The sequence below is a fragment of the Delphinus delphis genome, chromosome 9, assembly GCF_949987515.2.
Source record: "Delphinus delphis chromosome 9, mDelDel1.2, whole genome shotgun sequence".
Taxonomy (NCBI): Eukaryota; Metazoa; Chordata; class Mammalia; order Artiodactyla; family Delphinidae; genus Delphinus; species Delphinus delphis.
Genome location: NC_082691.1, coordinates 52,094,852 through 52,119,270, shown reverse-complemented (window position 1 = coordinate 52,119,270; position 24,419 = coordinate 52,094,852). Strand labels below are relative to the sequence as shown.

At 34.5% G+C, this 24,419-nt stretch overlaps 1 protein-coding gene across 8 annotated transcripts in view; it reads left to right on the top strand.

Moving 5' to 3' along the window:
* The window catches only part of AKAP9 (A-kinase anchoring protein 9), a 147,312-nt gene that overhangs the window by 13,707 nt on the left and 109,186 nt on the right, over window positions 1-24,419 (top strand). For 6 of the 8 annotated variants that reach the window (XM_060020548.1, XM_060020545.1, XM_060020546.1 and 3 more), the window contains exons 2-6: window positions 8,565-8,819; window positions 16,621-16,665; window positions 22,549-22,602; window positions 22,970-23,140; window positions 23,929-24,084. In XM_060020548.1, the coding sequence (XP_059876531.1) occupies window positions 8,565-8,819; window positions 16,621-16,665; window positions 22,549-22,602; window positions 22,970-23,140; window positions 23,929-24,084 (681 nt within the window). Of the gene's footprint in view, window positions 1-8,564; window positions 8,820-14,335; window positions 14,428-16,620; window positions 16,666-22,548; window positions 22,603-22,969; window positions 23,141-23,928; window positions 24,085-24,419 lie in introns of those variants that run through there. The other 2 variants (XM_060020547.1, XM_060020544.1) reach the window with 2 other exon arrangements.

Here is a 24,419-nt window from a genome sequence, read left to right as displayed (position 1 = left end):
TGCCCATTTTCCGATGCATATGCCCAAGGCCTAGCGGTGTGCAGAGATCATAATCCCATGGTCCCTCAGTCCTCGGGGAGTAGTGAGTGTGTTGTGTTGTGGAATGAGATAGGAAGAGGAAGCAAAACCAAAGCCAACTGATATTTATGTCTTTATTATACACCCAGTTTCATCACAAATGATCTCTGACAGATCATTGGAGCTGTTGATGGGCACTGGATATCTGACAAGATGGGCCATTGAAGTGACCAGATATAGCAGTTCTTTTATTTTTTAAGTCGATATTTCCTGCAAAAAAAAATGCATATGAGAATAATATTCTATTATCTGTGGCTTATAAGTGAACAAACCTCAGATAATAAGCTGGCATGTATTTTTGCTGCTGAGGGTGATAGCATCTGTTACAGATATACCTTGTTTTAGGATTCTCCTTTACATGAACTGCTATTTATTTGTTTATTTTTGATGAGATTAAGCTTTATACTATGCAGAAACTAGATAAGGTTGGGGCAAAGTGCCATTGTTCTCACCGTTCAGTGTTAGCAGTAAATGAGGTGACAGTGAAATGAAACAGAAGTTGGTGGCATCTGAACAGTGAGGTGTAATAATCTGCCACTGTTAGCAGTTATGCTTATGGGATGTCTGGAGAGGGTGTCTGGAGAGGCTGATGAAAGAGGCCAGGCCCCAAGACAGCAAAATTCCTGGGACTTCTGCCTTATTTCTGTCTTTTGGGATGAGATTTTTGGTAGATGTGTAGTTGTATTATATCCTTTTAAAAATAGTGATATTAACATATGGGCCCATAGTTTTATTAGTGAATATTCTTTACAGATCTTTGGGGGAGGGAGGGAGGCAGTGAAAATCTCTCAGAAAAGAAAACAATTACCCATACTCTCATAACCTACAAGTAATCACTATTAACAGTTTGTTCATTCTTTGTTTCTATGTATATTTTTAAACTTAGCTTGAATCATACTCTGCATGCAGTTTTGGTCTCTTTTCTCCCCCAGCTTTATGTTGAGAGCATTTTCCCACATGAAATTTTTTTTGAAAACATTATCTTTGACAGGTACATAATATTACATAGTATGGTTGTATAGTAATGTAACCATGGACCTGATTTATCATTTTAGGTTTTTTTTTAGAAACTATACAGGTATTCTGAAGTTCTGAGGAATAAGCCTAAAACTATTGCTTATGGTTCCTGTTTTCTGTAAAAAAAAAAAAAAAATTATCTTTTTTTCACTCAGCAAATTTTTATTGAGAACCTATATGCAGGCACTATTCGAGACTTAAGAGTATTAAATAGGCTTTGATTTTGATTAAAAATCCCTGCCCTCCTGGAGCATCTCTTCTAGTTATTTGTTCTACAATAATAATTTGACTTCATATACTTCTTATAGTAACATGAGCCTAAAACAGTATTTTGATAATTTTATATACTTAGAACTGATTTGTTCTAAACACTATACTATAATCATTCCACTTTGTATTCTGTATGTTTTTTCATTTGGTATCATTTCATAATTGATACTATTTATTGAACTGTTTTTTCAAGCAACAGTTAAAAAGGAACTTTTATAATGTAGAATTCTAGTTTTTCTTCTACATAATTAAGTGAGAGTATGGGGAAGAAAAAGGGAAAGAAACAGTTGAAAAAAACTTTTCCAATTTAAGCATTAAAAGCTGGAAGAAATTTTATTTATTGATTGACATATAGTTGATCTACAATATTATATTATTTTCAAGTGTACAACATAGAGATTTAATATTTTTATAGGTTATACTCCATTTAAAGTTATTATAAAATATAGGCTATATTCCCTGTGCTGTACAGTATATCCTTGTACCTTACTTATAATATTTTATACATAGTAGTTTGTACCTCTTAATCCCCTACCACTATATCTTGCCTCTTGCCCCACTGGTAACCACTAGTGTGTTCTCTATATCTGAGTCTGTTTCTGTTTTGTTATATTCATTTGTTTGTTCTGTTTTTTAGATTCCACATATAAGAGAAAACATACAGTATTTGTCTTTCTCTGTCTGACTTATTTCAGTAAGCATAAAACCTTCTGGTCCATCCATGTTGATACAAATGGCAGAAGTTTGTTCTTTTTTATGTCTGAGTAATATTCCATTGTATGTATACCACATTTTCTTTATTCATTCATCTGTTGATGGACGCTTAGGTTGCTTCCATATGTTGGCTATTGTAAATAATGCTACTGTGAACATTGGGGTGCATGTATCTTTTTGAATTACTGTTTTTGTTTTCTTCAGATATATCACCTAAGAGTGGACTTGCTGGATCATATGGTAAAACTGAAAGAAGTTTTAAGAGATCCTTCTAATCCTCCTCTTCATTGTACAGTTGAAAAAACTGAGTTCTCTTGAGGTTAAGTGGCTTGTCCAGTGTCACATAGCTAGTTTATTAGAGTCTCTGTAAACACAACAGTCCAGTACTCTAATATATGTAATCCATATTCTTTTTGAAACATTATTTTCACTCAAAAAATATTTGGGCTTACTATGTGCCAGACAATGAAATGTGTTAAAATTTGCAAAATTAAGGTAACTTTTTCAGTTCCAGAATCCGTTTTCTTCTTAGACGTGAAAGTGTTCCAAAACTTTGAGAAAAATTCTGCATTGAATGAGGTTTTAGGATATAAATAAGACTGCTGTCTCCATAAGGTAAAGTCCTGTGGTCTTTTCTATATCTGATTTCATCGGGTCTATTTGGCACTGTTATTTTCCAACAGTTTGTATTTTGTCATATCGTTGGAAAATATTCTTCAGAGCATCTTTAAAGTGTTGCTTTTGTCTTCTTTGTTTTCAGTTGCCCTACTTCAGCTCTACATACAAATTGTGTTTGGGTCAACTGTGTTATTCTTCTGTGTTTTCATAGTTAGGTCCCTGAAGTTTTGTTGTAATAGCTTGTACAGCATTGTTCAACATTCATTAGGGAATATCACAAAGGTAAAGGCTGCACGGACAGGTACAAATAGTTACATAATTAGAATTAATTAGGATTTCTTAAATTTTCTACAGTAAAAACATAGCTACTTACAGCTGCTTTTGAAGACTAGAGAAAGTAGATAACATTTTTTAAATATTTTATAATTTCTTGGTGTATGTGTGTGTTGTGTGTGTGTTTTTTCCCTAGTGTTGTCAAAAAAGTATTTGTTTTGATGATTTCATTTGTTCATGCCTTTAAACTTCCTGTTCTAGATTTAATGTTAGTGGTTTTAAGTTTAATGACAAATGAAGGAAAAGAGCTCAGAATGCATGGAATGCAAATTGGTGTAATGGAAAGAATACTGGCTTTGGAGTCAGATGTTCCTGTTCTATTTTGCTACTTTTGGGCAAGTAACTCATATTTGTCTTCAAATCTCAGCTTCCACATTCTTTTCTCAATATTTCATGACTTCTCCCTTACATTCCCATTCAAATTAAGTCTTTCTGTTTTAGACTTTCTTTAGTACCTATACTTTTTCTTCAAAGCACTTTTTGTCTCTTGAAATGATATATTTCTGTATTTGTCCATATTTGTTTAATTTTTTTCTTCCTACCTGGATTACAATTCAGAGGAGTAGGGTTTGTATCTGTTTCATTACTACCTACCCTGCACAGGGCAAACACATGATAATTTATTCCATAAACACAATAAATATTTTTTAAATAAATGAACTACTCACTACTGTCTGTCATATGCCAAGTTATTTCCTTCACAGCTGTAAAACTCTGCAACCACACCTCTTACAGAAAGCCTTTTTTGAGAAAATCAGGACAAGAGAAGTTCTCGTACTACCTCCTTAAAGATAACATAGGACTGTTGAGTTTACAAAATTGTACACTAACTTTTACCTTGTTTCTCACAACTCAATGAAATAATCGGCTGGCCTAGACTAAAAGATCCTACTGTTAAGACAGTGTATTTCGACTCATGTCTAGCTTTGTGCCTGGCACATAAACACCTGATGAACTCTCAAGAAACAAAACAGATTCCAGTTAGTACTTTTATTGAAGTGACATTATAAAAACTTGGCATTTTTTTTACAGCATTAAAAAAATTCCTTGTTTTATTGAGAATGATCATTTATAAATAAATATTGAGTTTATGAAATAAATTATTAGCCATTTTTATTTAATTATTCGTGTTCTGGTCCGGGTAAGACATTTGCTTGAGATCTGAATTAGTTTTGAAAGACAAGTGTATATGGACATGATATCTTTCCAGTAAATCTTGCAGCTATTTCCGTGCCTGCATATGTTAACATTTTTATAATTGGCTTCCAAATGACAAACACAGATGTCTGTAGTCTGAATTTCCAGCATGTTTTAGAATAAATGTTTTTCCAGTAATTTAAAGTGCCCCATTGCAGTATCAAATGATTAGCTAATTGAATAGAGTTTCTGGTTTTTGCTTATCTGCCAACTTGCCATTTTTCAGATTTAAAATAAAAATAGATAGCTATTTATGATGTGATTTATGATGTGCTCTTGTTCCTTTTCTCATGTTTTTACAAAACAGAACTCTTCCTAAAAAGCTATTATTTTTGTTTTTCTGAGAATTTCATTTTGTCATTTGTTTAGTTTTTCTGTTTATTTGTTTTGCCTAGTGGGGTAGAGAGATTATGGTGAGAGGGAATATTTTATGTTTTAATTCATTTAATTGCCACTTTGAATTCTGAGACCATGGAACTTTTTTAGATAGTGGAATTAGATATGTCAGTTTATCATCTTAGTTCTTAGGTTCTGTGGAACAGTGCTTAAAATTATTGCTTAATGTTAACTTTTCTATAAAAGGTATGTTATCTTTTTTTCACTCATCATGTATTTATTGAGTACTGTTCTAGATTTTGAATATATAGCAGTGAACAAAAGTTCTTACATTCATGGAGTTTACCTTCTGGTTAATTGTTCTGGAAAAAATAATATGACTTCATGTAATCAATAACATAGGCCTGAAACAATGTCTTGGTAATTTTATGTCCTTAGAAGTGATTAGTTCTACATACTGTAATAGAACTTTTTTTTTTTTTTTTTTTTAATAGCTGCGTTGGGTCTTTGCTGCGCGCGGGCTTTCTCTAGTTGCAGCGAGCAGGGGCTACTCTTCACTGTGGTGTGTGGGCTTCTCATTGCAGTGCCTTCTCTTGTTGCAGAGCACAGGCTCTAGGCCTGCGGGCTTCAGTAGTTGTGGCACAAAGGCTTCATAGTTGTGGCTCGTGGGCTCTAGAGCGCAGGCTTAGTAGTTGTGGCTCATGGGCTTAGTTGCTTTGCGGCATGTGGGATCTTCCTGGACCGGGGCTTGAACACTTGTCCCCTGCATTGTCAGGCGATTTCTTAACCACTGCGCCACCAAGGAAGCCCCTATTCTCCTTTTTTTTTTTTTTTTTTTTTTTGCGGTATGCGGGCCTCTCACTGTTGGGGCCTCTCCCGTCATGGAGCACAAGCTCCAGACACGCAGGCTCAGCGGCCACGGCTCACGGGCCCAGCCGCTTCGCGGCATGTAGGATCCTCCAAAACCGGGGCACGAACCCGTGTACCCTGCATTGGCAGGCGGACTCTCAACCACTGCGCCACCAGGGAAGCCCCCCATTCTACTTTTTATTCCATATCTATTATTAACCTTTTCATTGGGTTCATTTAATAATGGATACTGTTGTCTCAGGCAGCGGGTTTTTTGTTTGTTTGTTTGTTTGTTTTTTGCGGTACGCAGGCCTCTCACTGTTGTGGCCTCTCCCTTTGCGGAGCACAGGCTCCGGACGCGCAGGCTCAGTGGCCATGGCTCACGGGCCCAGCCGCTCCGCAGCATGTGGAATCTTCCCGGGCCGGGGCACGAACCCGTGTCCCCTGCATCGGCAGGTGGACTCTCAACCACTGCGCCACCAGGGAAGCCCCTGTTTGTTTTTTTTTTAATCAGTCTTTTTATAGTACAGGATTTTAGTTTTCTCTTTTGTTATGTATTTGTAAGTATAAATAAATATTAAATATAAATTATATATCCTAACAGAGTTGGAATTTTAAGCAAAATCTTCATCATTGCCCTGATATCCTCTGCTGTCTGAATATATTTTTAAATCTTAAGAATGTCATTAGCATTTTTTTGCTTTTGCATTCTTTCTGAGGGATCGTTTTAAAATGATGTCCCTAGACTTTTGATTCTATTTACAGATAATATATAATAGTGTTTCAGTTGGTTTATTTTTAAGAATGAATTTGCTCTCCAAAGTAGTTTAAATGCATTCCAGCAGCTTAATAATGTACAAATAGAGGCAACTGGTCTTGCATCTGTTCCTTAAGCAGATAGTAGAATAACTGACTAGTTGCTGATGAACTGGGGAAGAAATTTAAATGTGATATATTTTTATATTGCAAGGTCAGTGATTAGATATTTCTGACTTATTAATTAGACACATTTGTTAAGTAAACAATACAGATCTGTAAACTTTTCTTCATTTACAGCAGACAAAAGTATAACATGCTGTATGTTATTCTATAGATTCTAGTATTTGTCACATATTTTGATAGTTAATGATATCAACATCATCAAGATTGCTTTAATCCTTTATATCATAAGACATTTACTGGCCATCTTTGTAATTGGTCTAATTTATATATTAATATGTTCGTATATTTCCTCTGTTTCCTCTTTTTAAGGCACAAAGGGCTTACACCTGTTCTTATGCTTTTGTTTCTCTCAGAATGACTGAGTTCAAATAAAATTTAGGAATTGGTAGTTAATAGTTGCTTCATATAAAATTTGGAAAATTTATGCACCAAAAAGGAAATTTCAAGTGAGCATAAGGAAAAATACCTGTAATCCCAAATCCAGAGACAGACCAAAGTTGTTATGGTTATATTCTTCCAGAATTTAATCCATGCCTCTGTGTATAATGTTATTAAAATTTAAAATAGGTATAATTGTGGAAGGCTGTGAGCCTGAGGCCTGCCTTATCTTTGTTAAAAGAGATGCACTTAATTTTCCTTTTACTAAAAAAGGTTATATTGCAGGGGGCTTCCCTGGTGGTGCAGTGGTTGAGAGTCCGCCTGCCGATGCAGGGGACACGGGGTCGTACCCCGGTCCAGGAAGATCCCACATGCCGCGGAGCGGCTGGACCCGTGAGCCATGGCCGCTGAGCCTGCGCGTCCGGAGCCTGTGCTCCGCAGCGGGAGAGGCCACAACAGTGAGAGGCCCGTGTACCGCAAAAAAAAAAAAAAAAAAAAAAGGTTATATTGCAATATTATACCTAATGTTGTGTATAAACATTTACTATTAATAATGGTTTACATTAATATTTTTAATATTAATAATGGTTTGCATTAGTATTATTTTAATTGAATTAATCTAGTGTTGCTCAAAATATGTTATCCGTATCTTCTGATACAGGTAGTGATGAGATATTTTAGGTGATATCCTGATCTAATATTAAATAAGAGTGGATAGTATTGTAAAAAAAAAAAAAAAAAGTTACTACTTTTCCAGGTTTCTTTAACCAGGTTCCTTATAAGCCAAAAGTCTGATACTTACAGATCCTTAGCACCCCTCTAACACTTGCCTGTTTCTCTTAGAACCATCAGCAATATATCTAGCTAAAATTTTAATAATACAGTTTTATTTTTCATTGTATTCATTTTTGTTTTTAAAAAAATGACAAGTGATACTTTTAATTTATGCCAAGAATAGAGAGTACTCTTTTTTATTTATTTTTTTTTTGCGGTATGTGGGCCTCTCACTGTTGTGGCCTCTCCCGTTGTGGAGCACAGGCTCCAGACGTGCAGGCTCAGCGGCCATGGCTCACGGGCCCAGCCGCTCCACGGCATGTGGGATCTTCCCAGACCGGGGCATGAGCCCGCGTCCCCTGCATCGGCAGGCGGACTCTCAACCACTGCACCACCAGGGAAGCCGGACAGTATCCTTTTAAAATAAATTTAAATAAGAAAAGTACACTAGTTAAAACATATTAAGTAACTGGTAAGTTTAGGTGACACTAGGATATGGCAAAAATCCTGATGATGGTATGCAAATGATTAAGGGCTAGGAGGCTCTACTGTTTGATACTGAAAATATTTATAATTTTTCCCATTATAAACAAGTCTGCAATGATCATTTGTATAGCTAAAGCTTTTTGCATGAAATAATTACATTTACTAATATACATAAGTGGAAGTTGCAGAAATTCCACAAAGCAAATGCATTTAGAACTCCTATGTTTTCATATAATCTCATATCCAGAGATTATACTCCTACCGAACAGTGAATAAGAATGCCTGTTTTTTATTCTACCCAACTCTGGGGTAGAATAGACATGATATTTTCTTTAGACATGATATTTTTAGTTCTTCTCAACATTTGAACAGCATTCATTCAGAAATACCTAGTTTCTTTGCAATTTAGTAGTCATTTTTGTGTTAAACACAGTAACCATGGTCCATTATTTTGTCATCATTTTAGTGATGGGTTGATCTTTTAAAGAAAGTGACTCCAAATCTACTTTTTTCTTAGTGCTTATAAAGAAAAATTATCTTTGACAATAACGATGATTTTTTTTTTTCTGTAGCTTGCCCAGTTTCGACAAAGGAAAGCTCAATCTGATGGGCAGTATCCTAAGAAGCAGAAGAAAAAGAGGAAAACTTCAAGTAGTAAACATGACATGTCAGCATACCATGCTGTGAATATTGAGCAGTCACAGAGTGATGAGATGTGCACAAATAGTTCTCAGAGATTAGGCTCAGCTGTGACTCCTGAATCCACAATAATGAGAACTCTACACAGTGGAGAAATAGTTAAACATGACCAGGTCTTCTCTGTTGAAGTAAGTATTCATCCAGATTTTTAAATACTAGCATTCTAAGTGTAAAGTTGTTGTAATGACAACACTCATTAGCACCCTATGCGATTTTTGTGAGCTTGATTTAACAAACACTTACTGAGCAGCTGTATTACACCAAAGATTGAGCACCAAGGATACAAAGATAAATATGACAGTCTCTATCCTTGAAAGTCACTCTGGTGGGGAAGGTGGATGTAAGATAGGCTGTGTACCTTGATTAGAGCCATGCTAGCAACAATGCACATGGTGCCCTAAAGTACCATGATTTGGGGGAATGCCCTAATCAGTCTTGTGTGTGTTATTTGGGAAAGTTTCCAGGAAGAGAACCAAGTCTTGAGGTGTAAGTTAGAGTTAGCTAGAGGCAAAGAAGTAGGGCAGACAACCTCCATGCTAAAGAATCAGCATTCTCAAAAACATGAAACAGTGTGATGTGATTTGGAAACCTTAAGTAGTTTAGTTTTAAATGGATCTCAAAGTGACCAGGATAGGATGGTGGTAATGGTGAACAGAGGGAGGCTGTACCTGGCCCACAGAAAGTTTTCCGCAATAATTGCTAATTTTCTTCCTCCCGTTAATGATGGAAATTTCAAGAATAAGGAGATGAGGGACAAGTTAAGAGTGGATTGGGTGGTGGTGGGATGGTGGAGCTACCAAGACCAGGAGTAGAGAACAGTGGGATGCTTAGGAGGAAGAGTGTTGTACAAGGCAAAAAATTATCATTTGGATTGTGCCCTGGCATATTTAGGTGGAAATAGGATTTAGATATATAGGGATTTGAGCTTTAGTCAAGAGTCAGAAATGTCATAGAGATTTGCTATTCAACATAAAAGTGGATCTGAGTTTTTCCTTCTTAGAGTTTTTTGAACATTTTGGATAGATTAATGTTTTTCATCAACTTTGGGAAGTTTTCAGCCATCATATCTTTGAATATTCTTTCTGACCCTTTCCTCTCCTTCTGAGTCTTCCTTATTCATATGTTAAATTAGTATGTTTGTTGCACAGGTCTTTGATGATCTGTTCATTTTTTTTAAATTCTTTTTTCTTTTTCTCAGACTGGATAATTTCAGTTGAACTATATTGAAGTTTGCTCTGATTCTTCTTCCTCCTCAGATCTCCTGTTTAGCCCCTCTAGTAAATTTTACATTTCAGTTACTTTACTTTTAACTCCAGAATTTCTCTTTGGTTCTTTTATAAATTCTTTCTTTTTTTATATTCCCTATTTGGCGAGGCATTGTTCTTATAATTTTCTTTAGTTTTTTAGACATTATTTCGTTCATTTATTTGACTTTTTAAAAAATAGCTAATTTAAAATCTTTGTCTATTAAGTCCAATATCTATGTTTCCTCAGGGACAGTTTCTACTGACTACTGTTTTTCTTGTGTATGGGCCATACTTTCCTTTTTCTTTGTGTATATGTAATTTTTAAAAAATTTATTTTTGGCTGCATTGGTCTTCTTTGCTGCAAGTGGGCTTTCTCTAGTTGCAAAGAACAGGGGCTACTCTTCATTGCGGTGTGCAGGCTTCTCATCGCGGTGGCTTCTTTTGTTGCATAGCACATGCTCTAGGCACGCGGGCTTCAGTAGTTGTGGCGCGTGGGCTCTAGAGTGCAGGCTCAGTAGTTGTGGCACACGGGCTTAGTTGCTCCACGGCATTTGGGATCTTCCCGGACCAGGGCTTGAACCCGTGTCCCCTGCATTGGCAGGTGGATTCTTAACCACTGTGCCACCAGGGGAGCCCTGTATTTGTAATTTTTTGTTGAAATCTAGATCTTTTGTATGATACAATATAGTAACCATGGTGCTTGATTTGATTTGAAGATGTTTTTATTTTCATTTTCTGCCTAACAAGTCAATACTTGGGCTTTCACTGGAATTTTAGCATTTCAAGTGCAGAGTGTCTTGTTCACCATTTTATCCTCAGTAGCACAGTTCTTGGTACACAATATGCATTTAATCAGTAGCCATTTAAAAGAATAAATAAGTGAGCGAACCATAAGGACTTGCATCATGAAAGTGGGTTTTTTTTGGCTTTTTTTTTTGGCCGCGCTGGGTCTTCATTGCTGCACACAGGCTTTCTCTAGTTGTGGCGAGTGGGGGCTACTCTTTGTTGCAGTGCACAGGCTTCTCGTTGCAGTGGTTTCTCTTGTTGCTGAGCACAGGCTCTAGGCGCACGGGCTTCAGTAGTTGCAGCATGCAGGCTCAGTAGTTGCAGCATGCAGGCTCAGTAGTTGTGGCACGTGCGCCCCAGAGTGTGCAGACTTCAGTAGTTGCAGCGTGTGGGCTCAGTAGGTGCGACATACAGGCTCTAGAGCACACCAGTTTCAGTAGTTGCAGTGTGCAAGCTCAGTAGTTGCAGCACATTGGCTCAGTTGCCCATGGCATGTGGTATCTTCCCAGACCAGAGATCGAACCGATGTCCCCTGCATTGGCAGGTGGATTCTTAACCACTGGACCACCTGGGAAGTCCCATGAAAGTGTTTTAGATTTAAAAGAGGGCCACATAAGTTAGGAACCACTGCTACAGGATTTTAGAATAGGAGTAAGCTTATTTCTGTTCCTGGCATCATAACTACATCAGAGAGGAGGTTGACTTGGAACTTGATCTTGAGTGCTGAATAAAATTCCCGTAAGTATAGATGAGAAAGGAGACAGTGATGCTTCCTGTTTGGTTTTTTTTTTCGGTTTTTGCTTTTTTTGTTTGTTTGGTTGGGATTTTTTTGTTTTTTGTTTCTGTTAAGTTTTGGGGGCTCATTGGACAGGTACTTTATTATCTTTCTCCATTTTGGAGGAATACTTCTCAGACTTCCATGTATATACAGATCACATGTGGGATCTTTTTTAAAATGTAGATTCTGATTCAGCAGGTCTGGGTGGGGCCCATGAATCAGCTTTTTAAAAAATTTTTAATGTTTTTAAATTGAAATATAGTCGATTTACAATGTTGTGTTAGTTTCTGGTGTACAGCAAAGTGATTCAGTTATAAGTATATATACATATACTTTTGTATATATATGCATCCATATATGTATATGTACTTATTCAGATTCTTTTCCATTATTACAAGGGTTTATTACGAGATATAGAATATAGTTCCATGTGCTATACAGTAGGATCTTGTTGTTTATCTATTTTATATATAGTAGATTGTATCTGCTAATCCCAAAGTTCTAATTTATCACTCCCTGCCTTTCCTCTTTGGTAACCATAAGTTTGTTTTCTACGTCTGTGAGTTTGTTTCTGTTTTGTAAATAAGTTCATTTGTGTCATTTTTTTTAGATTCCACATGTAAGTTATATCATATGATGTTTGTCTTTCTCTGTTTGACTTACTTCACTTACTATGATAATCTCTAAGTCCATGCATGTTGCTGCAAATGGCATTATTTCTTTTTTTATGGCTGAGTAATACTCCATTTTATATATATATATATATATATATATATATATATATATATATCACATCTTCTTTATCCATTCATCTGTCGATGGACACTTAGGTTGTTTCTGTGTCTTAGCTATTGTAAATAGTACTGCTTTGAACATTGGGGTGCACGTATCCTTTCCAATTAGAGTTTTCTCCAGATACATGCCCAGGAGTGGAATTGCTGGAACATATGGTAATCATATGAGTATTATCTTGGCTGTGAGTTTGTGATAAATAACTTTTATTATGTTGAGGTATGTTCCCTCTATACCAACTTTAGTAAGAGTTTTTATCATGAATGGATATTTCACAAAAATAAACTCAAAATGGATTAAAGACCTAAACATAAGACCAGATACTATAAAACTCTTAGAGGAAAACATACGCAGAACACTCTTTGGCATAAATATCTTTTTCGATCTGTCTCCTAGAGTAATGGAAATAAAAAGAAAAAAAACACCTAATTAAACCCAAAAGCTTTTGCACAGCAAAGGAAACCGTCAACAAAACGAAAAGACAACGCACAGAATAGGAGAAAATATTTGCAAGTGATGTGACCGACAATGGATTAATCTCCAAAACTTACAAACAGCTCATACGGCTTAATATCAGAAAAACAAACAACCCAATCAAAAAATGGGCAGGAGACCTATATAGGCATTTCATCAAAGAAGATATACAGATGACCAAGAGGCACATGAAAAGATGCTCATCATCGCTAATTATTAGAGAAATGCAAATCAAAACTACAGTGAGATACCACCTCACACCAGTCAGAATGGCCATCATTACAAAGTCTACAAACAATAAATGCTGGAGAGGGTGTGGAGAAAAGGGAACCCTCCTATACTGGTGGGAATATAAATTGGTATAGCCACTATGAAGAACAGTATGGAGGTTCCTTAAAAAACTAAAAATAGAGCTAACATATGATCCAGTAATCCCACTCCTGAGCATATATCTGGAGAAAACCATGGTTCAAAAGGATACATGCACCCCAGTGTTCATTGCAGTGCTGTTTACAATAGCTAAGACATGGAAACAGTCTAAATATCCATTGACAGCTGAATGGATAAAGAAGATGTGGTACATATATATACAATGGAATATTACTCAGCCATTAAGAAGAATGATGGATGGACCTAGAGTCTTTCATACAGAGTGAAGTAAGTCAGACAGAGAAAGACAAATATCACATGATATTGTTTATATGTGGAATCTAAAAAAATGATACAAATGAACTTATTTACAAAACAGAAACAGACTCACAGACTTAGAGAATGAATTTATGGTTACCAGGGGGAAGGGTGGGGGGGGGGATAGATTGGGAGCTTGAGATTAACATGTACACACTGCTGTATTTAAAATATATAACCCTATTAGAATTTTTTAATGTTTCTTTATGTGTATACACAGGATAATTTTATAGATGTAAACATTATGTTTAATTGTATTCAATAACATGAACACAAAAGTGGAATGATAATAAAATAAGATAACCAACAAGGACCTACTGTATAGCACAGCAAATTCTGCTTAGTAGTCTGTAATAACCTAAATGGGAAAAGAACTTGAAAAAGAATAGATACATGTGTATGTATAACTGAATCACTTTGCTGTACACCTGAAACTAACACAACATTGTTAATCAACTATACTCCAATATAAAATAAAAATTTTTTAAATTCTTAAAAAAGAATGGATGTTGAATTTTATCAAATGCTTTTTCTGCATCTATTGAGATGATCACGTGGTTTTTGTCTTTTCTTCTGTTGATGTCGTGTATCACATTGATTGATTTGCATATGTTGAACCATCCTTGTGAACCTCAGATGAATCCAGCTTAATCATGGTGTATGATCCTTTTGTTTGTTTGTTTGTTTGTTTTGCGGTACGCGGGCCTCTCACTGTGTGACCTCTCCTGTTGCGGAGCACAGGCTCCGGACGCACAGGCTCAGCGACCATTGCTCACGGGCCCAGCCGCTGCACGGCATGTGGGATCTTCCCGGACCGGGGCACGAGCCCGTGTCCCCTGCATCAGCAGGCCGACTCTCAACCACTGCGCCACCAGGGAAGCCCGTATGATCCTTTTTAATGTGTTGGTGGATTTGGTTTGCTAATATTTTGTGGAGGATTTTCACATCTATATTCATCAAAAATATTGTATGGTAATTTTCTTTTTTTGTGGTATCTTTGTCTGGTTTGGGTATCAAGGTGATAGTGGCTTCATACAATGACTTTGGGAGTTTTCCCTCCCCTTTAATCTTTTGGAAGAATTTGAGTAGGATTGATATAAGTTCTTCTTTGTATGTTTAGTAATCTCCCAGTGAAGCCATCCAGTTCTGGACTTTTGTTTGAAGGGAGTTTTTTAAAATTACAGATTCTGTTTCACTTCTAGTGATCAGTCTGTTCAAATTCTCTATTTCTTCTTGATTCAGTTTTGGTGGGCTGTATGTTTCTAGAAACTGGTCCATTTCTTCTAGGTTGTCCAACTTGTTGGCACATAATTGTTCATAGTATTCTCTTACGGATTTTTGTATTTCTGTGGTATTGGTTGTTATTTCTCCTCTTTCATTTCTTATTTTATTTTGGTCCTCTTTTCTTCTTGGTGATCCCTGCCAGAGGTTTGTCGATTTTTTCCTTTCAAAACACCAGCTCTTGGTTTTTATTTGATTTGGTGATTTTTATTTGGTGATTATTTCTATGTTTTATTTTGTTTTATTTTATTTTATTTGGGGGGGTGTATGCAGGCCTCTCACTGTTGTAGCCTCTCCCATTGCGGAGCACAGGCTCCACACGCACAGGCTCAGCGGCCATGGCCAACGGGCCCAGCCCCTCCGCAGCGTGTGGGATCTTCCCGGACCGGGGCACGAACCCGTATCCCCTGCATCGGCAGGCAGACTCTCAACCACTGCGCCACCAGGGAAGTCCTCTATTGTTTTTTAAATTTCTGTTTTATTTATTTCCTCTCTGATCTTTATTATTTCCTTCCTTCTGCTGACTTTAGGTTTTGCTTTTCCTTCTTCTTCTAATTCTTTTAGGTGGTAGGTTATGTTGTTGATTTGAGAAATTTCTTGTTTTTTGAGCAAGTCCTGTGTCACTATGAACTTCCCTCTTAGGACTGCTTTTGCTGCATTTCATAGCTTTTGTATGGTTGTGTTTTCATTGTCATTTGTCTCAAGGTGTTTTTTTAATTTCATTGTTGAGCCATTAGTTTTTTAGTAGCATATTGTTTAGTTTCCCTGTAATCATTTTTCCTCATTTTTCTCTCTGCAGTTGATTTCTACTTTCATGCTGTTGTGATCAAAAAAGATGCTTGAAATAATTTCTATTCTTTTAAATTTGTTTAGGCTCGTCATGTGTCCTAGTATGTGGTCTATCCCAGAGAATATTCCGTGTGTGCTTGAAAAGAATGTAGTCTGTTTTGGGGGGATGTAATGTCCTGAAAATATCAATTAAGTCTAACTGTTCTATTGTGTCATTTACGATCTCTGTTGCTTTATTGATTTTCTGTCTGGAAGATCTGTCCATTGATGTCAGAGGGGTGTTAAAGTCTCCTATTATTATTATATTTCCATCAGTTTCTCCCTTTATGTCCGTTAGTATTTGTTTTATGTAGTTGCTTCTATATTGGGTTCATATATTGTTCATATTTGTTGAGTGAAAAAATGAATTATCTGGGTCTCTTTTTTCACTTGTAAAATTAGATTCTTAGATTTGATGAGAGCATGTGAACAGTGAAAGCAGTGAAAATTTAGGTTTCCTCTTTGACTCTTCCTAGTACTTCTAAGCTGAGGGAAGCTTAGAAAAGCCACTCACTTCATACCCAAATCCCAGGGATGTAAGGATGAAGCAAGAATGTCTTTGAAAGTTTTTTGTAAGCTGCAACAGTGTTAATAACAACAGAGGTTGGTAATTTTCTTCAAGTTGTTGCTACTTTTCTAGCACCAAAATTTGATGATTCTTCATTTTAAAGAAATTGAACTTTTTGGAGTAACAGTTTAAGACTTTATTTTATTTAAAAGAGATGTAAGAATTAGAGGGATGATATCTTTTTTGGTGCTTTTGTCTTACAAATGATTTGTAGTGTATAAAAGACCCTGTGTGAAAGTACTTCTTGATACTTTTATATTTATAAAACTGCCTAGTGATAAATTTTAGATGTGTTATTTAGCCATTGTGATTCATAATCAGAGTGGAATTTTAAAAGAATTTTAATAATTTTTTGCCTGTTTTTTAGTAATATTTTTTGAGTTTTCTATCATAAGTTACCAATAATAATGGGCTAATAAAGTACAATATTTGGAGAGGGGATGCAGTAGAAGGGCTTTAATATAATCAGTTTTTACTTTCTGTTTTAGCCGGAAAGTGAAATTTCAACCACAGCAGATGACTATAGTTCAGAGGTAAGGATAAGTAACACTGTGATTGACATTTCATATATTTTTGAAATTACTGTTGATTATTAGTACTTTATTACTTGCAACTCACATGTTTTATGTTTTTATAAATATAATAAGAATATAGCACAGTATGATGTAATGTAAATGACCTAGAAAACCTGAAGTTTATATTTTTCTGACATATCTTTTTTTCAGATTATTAACTAAAGTCTTAAATCTGTTTGAATAAGTTGGTCCTTAATTAGATTGAGGCCTTGTTTTAGTTTCTAGGAAAGTGTTTGAAATTGGGTTTCTAGGATACATGATATAAGGTGTCCATATTTAACACAGTAAACATTTCATATTATAGGGTATTATATTTTGTGTAATGCTTTTTACAACTGCTTGAATTCTAGTTAATTACATAAATTCATTTATTGAAATTAATGTTGCAGTAGTGATTTTTAATTTAGGTGATAAAAGCTAACGTGGGCATTGGACACTTTTGGAAATACCTTCTTTTTGTGTTAATAAGTGTATGTCATTTTATCTTTTTTTTATTCTTTTAGATATGATTGTCATTTTTTTTGGTCCAGTATTTGAGGACATGGAAAACTTTACTTTGAATGGTTCAACAATTCAGTGTATTCTATAAGTTTTGATTTATTGTAGGTGTCTATTAGGAAAGAAAAAAAAGCTTCATGTACTTAAATGAACTTATTACTGTTTTGGATTGCTAATGGGAGTGAAAACTTTTACACTTCAAAAGTTTAATGTGTTTAAAAGCTGGGAATATACTTATTAGTGATCTGGTCAGGGAAATAATTAACCAACGTTAAATAAATAAATTAGTTCCCAGTTTAGGCTACATAAATTTGCCTTTATGGGAAGTATCTCAGTTTAAAATTACAGCTTGCAATTCAGAGAATCTGCACTTGTGACTTTAAATTTGGGGCTTAGATATGAAAACATTGCTTTTCTCTTCCATAATACTTTAATTCTTAGAGCTTGTCTTTTTTGATTGAAGTTTAAGATGGTTTGGCATTTGAACTACTGGTGACTTTTGGGCAGCCCAGGATTCCACAAATGCATTTTTTTTTCTTTATACCAAAGTGAATTTTTTTTATAATCCAAGTGGCTACAGATCAGACCGTCTAATACATGCCTATGAAATTTGGTTAAAATTTATATTTTAAATTTTTATTGTGATACCTAGTAAATATGATGTGTTTCAAAATGAGGTACAAATAATTTTAAATATAAGTCCTACAGATAAAAGTTAAAGCATGTGGTCCAGGTCTTCCTTGGTGGTTCAGTGGTTAAGAAGCTGTCCTGACAATGCACACGGGTTCAAGCCCATGTCTGGGAAGATCCCACGTGTCATGGAGCAACTAAGCCCATGCGCCACAACTACTGAGCCTGTGCTCTAGAGCCCGCGAGCCACAACTACTGAGCCCGCATGCCACAACTACTGAAGCCCACGTGCCTAGAGCCCATACTGTGCCACAAAGAGAAGCCACCGCAATGAGAAGCCCACGTGTTGCAACTAGAGGAAGCCTGTGCGCAGCAGTGAAGACGCAATGCAGCCAAAAATAAATAAACAAATAAATTTATTTTTTTTAAAAAAGAGTAATACGAATTAAAAAACAAAGCATGTTGTCCATGATTTAACAATAAGAAATATATTTTATATATATGTGTGTATGTAATTTTATATATTTACATATGTATTACATATATGTGTATAGTTGTATACATGAATAATTGTGCACATGAGTAATATATAGGTATTCATACATACATATTTTTTTAAACCAAACTTTCAGGAAAAGATACTTTACTATGTGACCAGTCCTCTGATACTTTCTCTTTCTAACAGTGGTCACAAAAATTCAATTGATTAGCTGATTTGTAAGTTGAAAAAATTAGTGATTTTGAAGGTTACGTTGAAAGATAGTTATGAAATAATCTTTGACAGATTTGACCAGATTTGAATCATAATCCTTCTAATATTATCCATTTTGGGCCTAGATTCATAATGGATTATACTTTGAGAAATTTACATATTTTACTATGTGTATAGAAAATAGTATAAAATTGATAGTCTGTGAAATATTTGATGATGTCTCATGAAGATTGCTAAAATGGGTACTGCTTCAATCCATGATACTCTGGACTAGTTTTGGGTCTTTACCTACTTGATTTAATGACATTGGACTGGTTTGACTGAGCTAGAATTTCAGGGGACTTCTAAGCCATATTCACAGTCTTAGGAGGCAGAAAAATCTTCAGTAGGTCAAATTTATAAACCAAAGAATACACAACATGCTAAGTCAACTATATTTCAATAAAAATAAAAAAATAAACAAGGAGTAAATCTCACACTGTAATACTCTTCATATTAGAACTCTTAAGGGACCTCTAAAATGAAATTCCTTTCTAGGCAACACATATAACTTCACTACAAATAACAGATTTATGAAGTATAACAGTCTTGGCTGCTCTGGTTTGCAATTGAATATTCTTAAAATTTCAAAATTACATGGTTTTAATCATAAGACACATAATTATCTTGTATTTTGTCTAAATATCACTGTCATTTTTCTGGTACATAGGGAAATAAGGTGATGTAAAAGAGAAGGGGCTTTGGAGCCAGAAAGTCCTAATTTCAAATTTCAGCTTATTCACCTCTGAGCAGGATGAATTTGGACACATCACTTAAACACTGAAATACAGTTTCCTTACCTGTAAAATGGGGGAAATAATATCTATATCACAGGGTAGTTTTGAGGGTTATTTGGTAATTTTAGTATGATGTTTGATATATAAAAAACGATCAGCAAAGCTTGTGGTTTTTTTTACTGTGCTTCACTAGATGTATGCTTTTCTTCACACTAAGTTTATATGAAACAAATGAGTGATGAGAATTCTTTCAACGATTTATTCTCAGAAGGATTTCAGATTCTGATTCTATGTTTAATTAGCAATTAGTTTAGAAATTTTATTTTGATAGATACAGTATGTGCTTAATGTTCTTGACTTCTGTGGCTAGTATACCCCTTGGATTAAAAAATGGATTCAGGTCTAGAAAGGATTAGTCAGATAATTTTATCCTGTGATCTCCCGAAGATCTGTTCTGTATAAAAATATATCCAATTATGTATACTAGAGAAATCAGACTAAATAAAAAATACACTTCTTACGAGTTAATTTAAATTATACATAATCTTTTCAGTTCTTGGTGAAGGGACATTTCATATCTAAAATACCATATTTACATAAAATATTTTTATCGATACCATTAGAGCAGGGTTATTTGGGGAAAGTTGGAAATGCTACAGGCAACATACAGAGGTAAGACAAGTAAATAAATATGCTTTGCTATGTATAGAAAGATGAAATGATAATAGGGCATACAGTCTTTTTATGGACTTCAACTGATTATTCAGAACTTCTTAACCAAGTCACTTACAGGACTCACGACATTTATGAAGTGACTGGCTGGAGTTGGAGACATAGCCTATAGCCAGCCATTAAGTAACGTAAACTTAGCTTTTCAACTTTGACTTGGGTTTCTTTCTTTCTTCTTTTTAACTTCACCTTATTTTCATTTTCTCCCTCCCTGTCTCAGCTTATATATTGAAGGTATACAACATGGTGCTTGATACTTAACTTTGACTTTGAATGAATGATCTTAACTTCATTAGTTTCTTGGCTCTAATTCCAGGAGTCAGCTAGGCACACTGAACTCCTATAATTTTTATGAACTTTATGAACTATTAGATTCTTCTTATTTTTTATTAAAACATCCATTATTAATATTTTTGTACATACTGCCAAATTAAGTATAATACGGATAAGGTGTTAATCATAAATAGTGAGTTGTTCTTCTGTGTTTTTGAACTGATGTCCACTGAAAGGAAAAGTTTTTGTGTGAAGAACATTTTATGATTTTTAAAATAAGAGTCATCTTTCCTCTGATTCTTTCTGAATAGCAGTATTTTTAGGAAATGATACTTACTCTAGAGAACATTTTAAAATTTAGAATGTACCTTATTTGTACTTTCCCAAATCTTCAAGTTGTCTACACAGATTGAGTAAATTATGAATTCAAAAAGACTATATTAGTATAGTCTAAAGGTTAAATGACTTTGAAAAATGCCACAGTAAAGAACAATATTAAGTAAAGTTAAGGTTTCTTCAGTTGGAGGAGTCTGTTCATCTAATCTTCATGTTTCAAGCTATTAATGTGCTTCATATTATGGTTTATCAAGTATTGTGTTAAAACGCTAGTGTAAGAAGATGAGATAAATGCTCTACCTGTTAGGTATCAGTGAAGTAATTATCTAGATTAAAAAATATAATCATTTATTGCTAACTATTAATGATCCTAATCTGTTGAGTGTTTCTTTTCTAACTTTGAAATATAGTTTAGTTCTGGTGTATAATCTCTTATTACCTATTTACATGATATTAAATTTTTAAGATCTGTTAATATTGACAAGATTTTAATATTTATTATAATAACAATTAAGTTTTGAAAACAGTCATGTAGTATTTTAAGAAGCCAATACATATGACTTGCTCAAGTGTAAAATGTGCTCAACTTAGAGAAAAGTTAAGCTGAATGTTGGCTATTTAATGTGTTAGATTCAATTATTATAAATAGATAACTAATTTATGTAAGTGATATCATCACTACTTAAAGGAATATCCTTTGTTTAATATGATATTTGAAAATATTCATAAAATCCATTTCATTATACTGTTACCCTAAAGGAGAAGTTTAGTAGATGTTTATCAAAGTGCTTCATTTCAAAATCAAGAAAAGCTAATTGGAAAAAAAAAAAGAAAAGCTAATTGAAATTTAGAATTTAATTTGAAAGTTATTGCAAGTGACTTTATTAATAATCTTAATAGAGTTAGTATTGCTGTGTTTTAATAGTTTTCACAAATTCTAATAATGTGTTGCCATAAAGGTGAAAATTTTTTTTAACTTTAAGCTTTGATTTTTGAAATTATCCTTGGGGAAAAAAAGGAATCAAACTCTGGAAAGAACTCTTAATTAGGATCTTCACTTTTTAAAGTGGTGTGATCCATATCAACCTAATCCTAATTCTAAGTTATTCTATTCTGGTATTTCAACAGTAAAAACTTCATTATCTTGGATTCTGTTAACAGAATTGTGAGAAATTAAACATAAACAGGAATGAAATTCACTTGTTTGCTGTTAGGGGGAAGGAAGGTATTATTGAGTAGATTAATTGATCTGAAATTAATCTCCCACCAGGTCAACCCCAGAGACATATTCTGCCAACCTCCTGCGTCCTACCACAAAATGTCTGTGATAGAGACATCTGTATTCTGGAAAATCTCCACATCTGTCAGAGTTGGCATGGCTATCATAGTACCCTCAGGGGAAAGTTCTTGAGGAGTTTTCCTCAGCTCTTGACATCTCCTCCTACTTCTTCACCTGCTTGCCAACCTTCAATAGATTTACATCAGTAAACAGTTTTACTTTAAAATGAATAGGGCTTAATCAAAAAACAGTTATTTAAATGATTTTAAGGCAGTGTTTTGTAGAGGAGGATCTTGTAACTAGAGGTTTATAGTTATTCTTCTGAAGACAAAAGAGAAACTGTACTTAGAACCTTAATTCACTTAAATGAAAATGTATAGCACAGTGTCTTTTGCATTGTAAGCACTCAAATGTATGAGGAATTCTTTGGCATTTGAAATGGTCATAATGTCTTTTAGATGTTTAAATTTAATCACTATATCTGTTTTTGCCAATGAGGCATTTTCCTTAGGCATAAGAAAAGCATGAGTACAGTTAGCACAAATATAATTGTTAGCTTTAAATAAAATTCTAAAACCATAATATTTCAGGAAATTGTTTTTATACAGGTAAATGGTTGCAGTTTTGTGGCGAGAACAGGAAAGCCTACAAATTTATTAAGGGTACAGTATTTAAAACTACTCATTATACTAATGTTTTATTCTATTTAAAACCATTTGGTTACTAACAAAGCTTTTCCCTGTATGTACTTCTTTCATTGTGTGATTTCTAAATGCTTTTAATGTGTAACAAAACAAAATTATCCACCTTTTGGTATAAAACTCAGTTGTAACTGAATTTGCAGATATCTTGTTTTTGCTCTTGAGGTATATATATCACATTAGCAACAAAGTAGGTTATCATGCCAGTAAACTCTCAGGTGATGAGTGATGTTTAAAATTAGACTTTGCTGTAGGATTCAGATTTTGAATCCCTTTTCCTGAGGGAATGTTGCTAGTACTGAATTATTAAAAATCTGGATTGGTTTAGGAAGAAGAATTTGTTGTTGATGATTCTTATTCTGAACATGGAGCACAGTACAATCAGACCCACCTAGAGATGATGGAAAATGAATTGGCTGGGAAACAACATGAGATTGAAGAGCTAAACAGAGAACTAGAAGAAATGAGGGCCACCTGTGGGACTGAAGGACTGAAGCAGGTGTGTTTACCTTATGTGGCTTTTGGTTTGTTACAAAACAAAAATAGGAAATTTGAATGATAGTATAGGTACATTCTTTAAAGATGGGTTTTTTAAAATGGTAACTTCAAGTCACCTCATAATATTTGTCCTTATACATATCATAAACAACATCGCTTAAAACTAGTCCATTAACAAGGCTAATATAATGAGATCTTTTTTTTAACTTTATGAGATAGCTAGACTGACATCACTTCAGTAGGGATAGATGTTTTTGTAAGCAGCCTGAGAGAAAATTATGTTGCATACCACATCAGTCAGTATATTGACTTAAACTCATTAAAAATGTCAGCCAGTCTTTGTAAGTAACTTCTTGTGGTTAAAGTAACATCTGTTGTTTGTGGCAGTCAGTTATGAAAACAAGGTGAAATAAGACATTGATAAGGATGACAGAATATATTTCAGTTTCATCTTCTTTAGAAACAAGTAAGGCTTAAACATGCCTATGATGGTAATGCCTACAAACGTTGGAGCATCCCTAAATATAAAGACACTTGTCCTTCTAGAAGTAGATATATGGATAAGTCAAATCTAATGTATTTTGTTCCCTAGTTCAGATGGTTTTTTAAAAGTTGATTTGGAAGTAAAACTAATTCCCGCAAGATAATAGCTTTCAAATATGCTTACAGATTGTGATAATTCTGCCAATGCATTTTGAATATCGTATTTTTGAAGAAGTTAGCTGTACTAATACTTAATTTTGTTAAAAATTAAATATAGCACATTTAATTTTCACTGATGTTTTTTAGTTGCAAGAATTTGAAGCTGCCATTAAACAGAGAGATGGCATCATAACCCAACTCACTGCTAATTTACAACAAGCGAGAAGAGAAAAGGATGAGACAATGAGAGAATTTTTAGAGTTGACAGAACAGAGTCAAAAATTACAGATTCAATTCCAGCATGTAAGTATTACTAATAGAACAAAATTTATTAAATTTTTAGGAACGAATTTTAAAAATTTTTCTTATATTTTCCAGAACAAGTAAATATTTAAAAGCCATTTGCTTATTATGTATTATTTTGAAAAAACTAGTAAATACTTGTTATGTTAACCAGGAATTTAATTCATACTCCTTGAGTGGTTTTGTGCTATTATTTTCTTTGTACTTCTTCCTCATCTGTATTTTAAAATCTTGTAAGTCCGATAAGGTGGATTTTTGCAGAAATTAACCTGTAGTTAACATCCAACCTTTGTCAACCCTGGTATGATTTCATTTTAGTTAGGTTCTGAAACGGT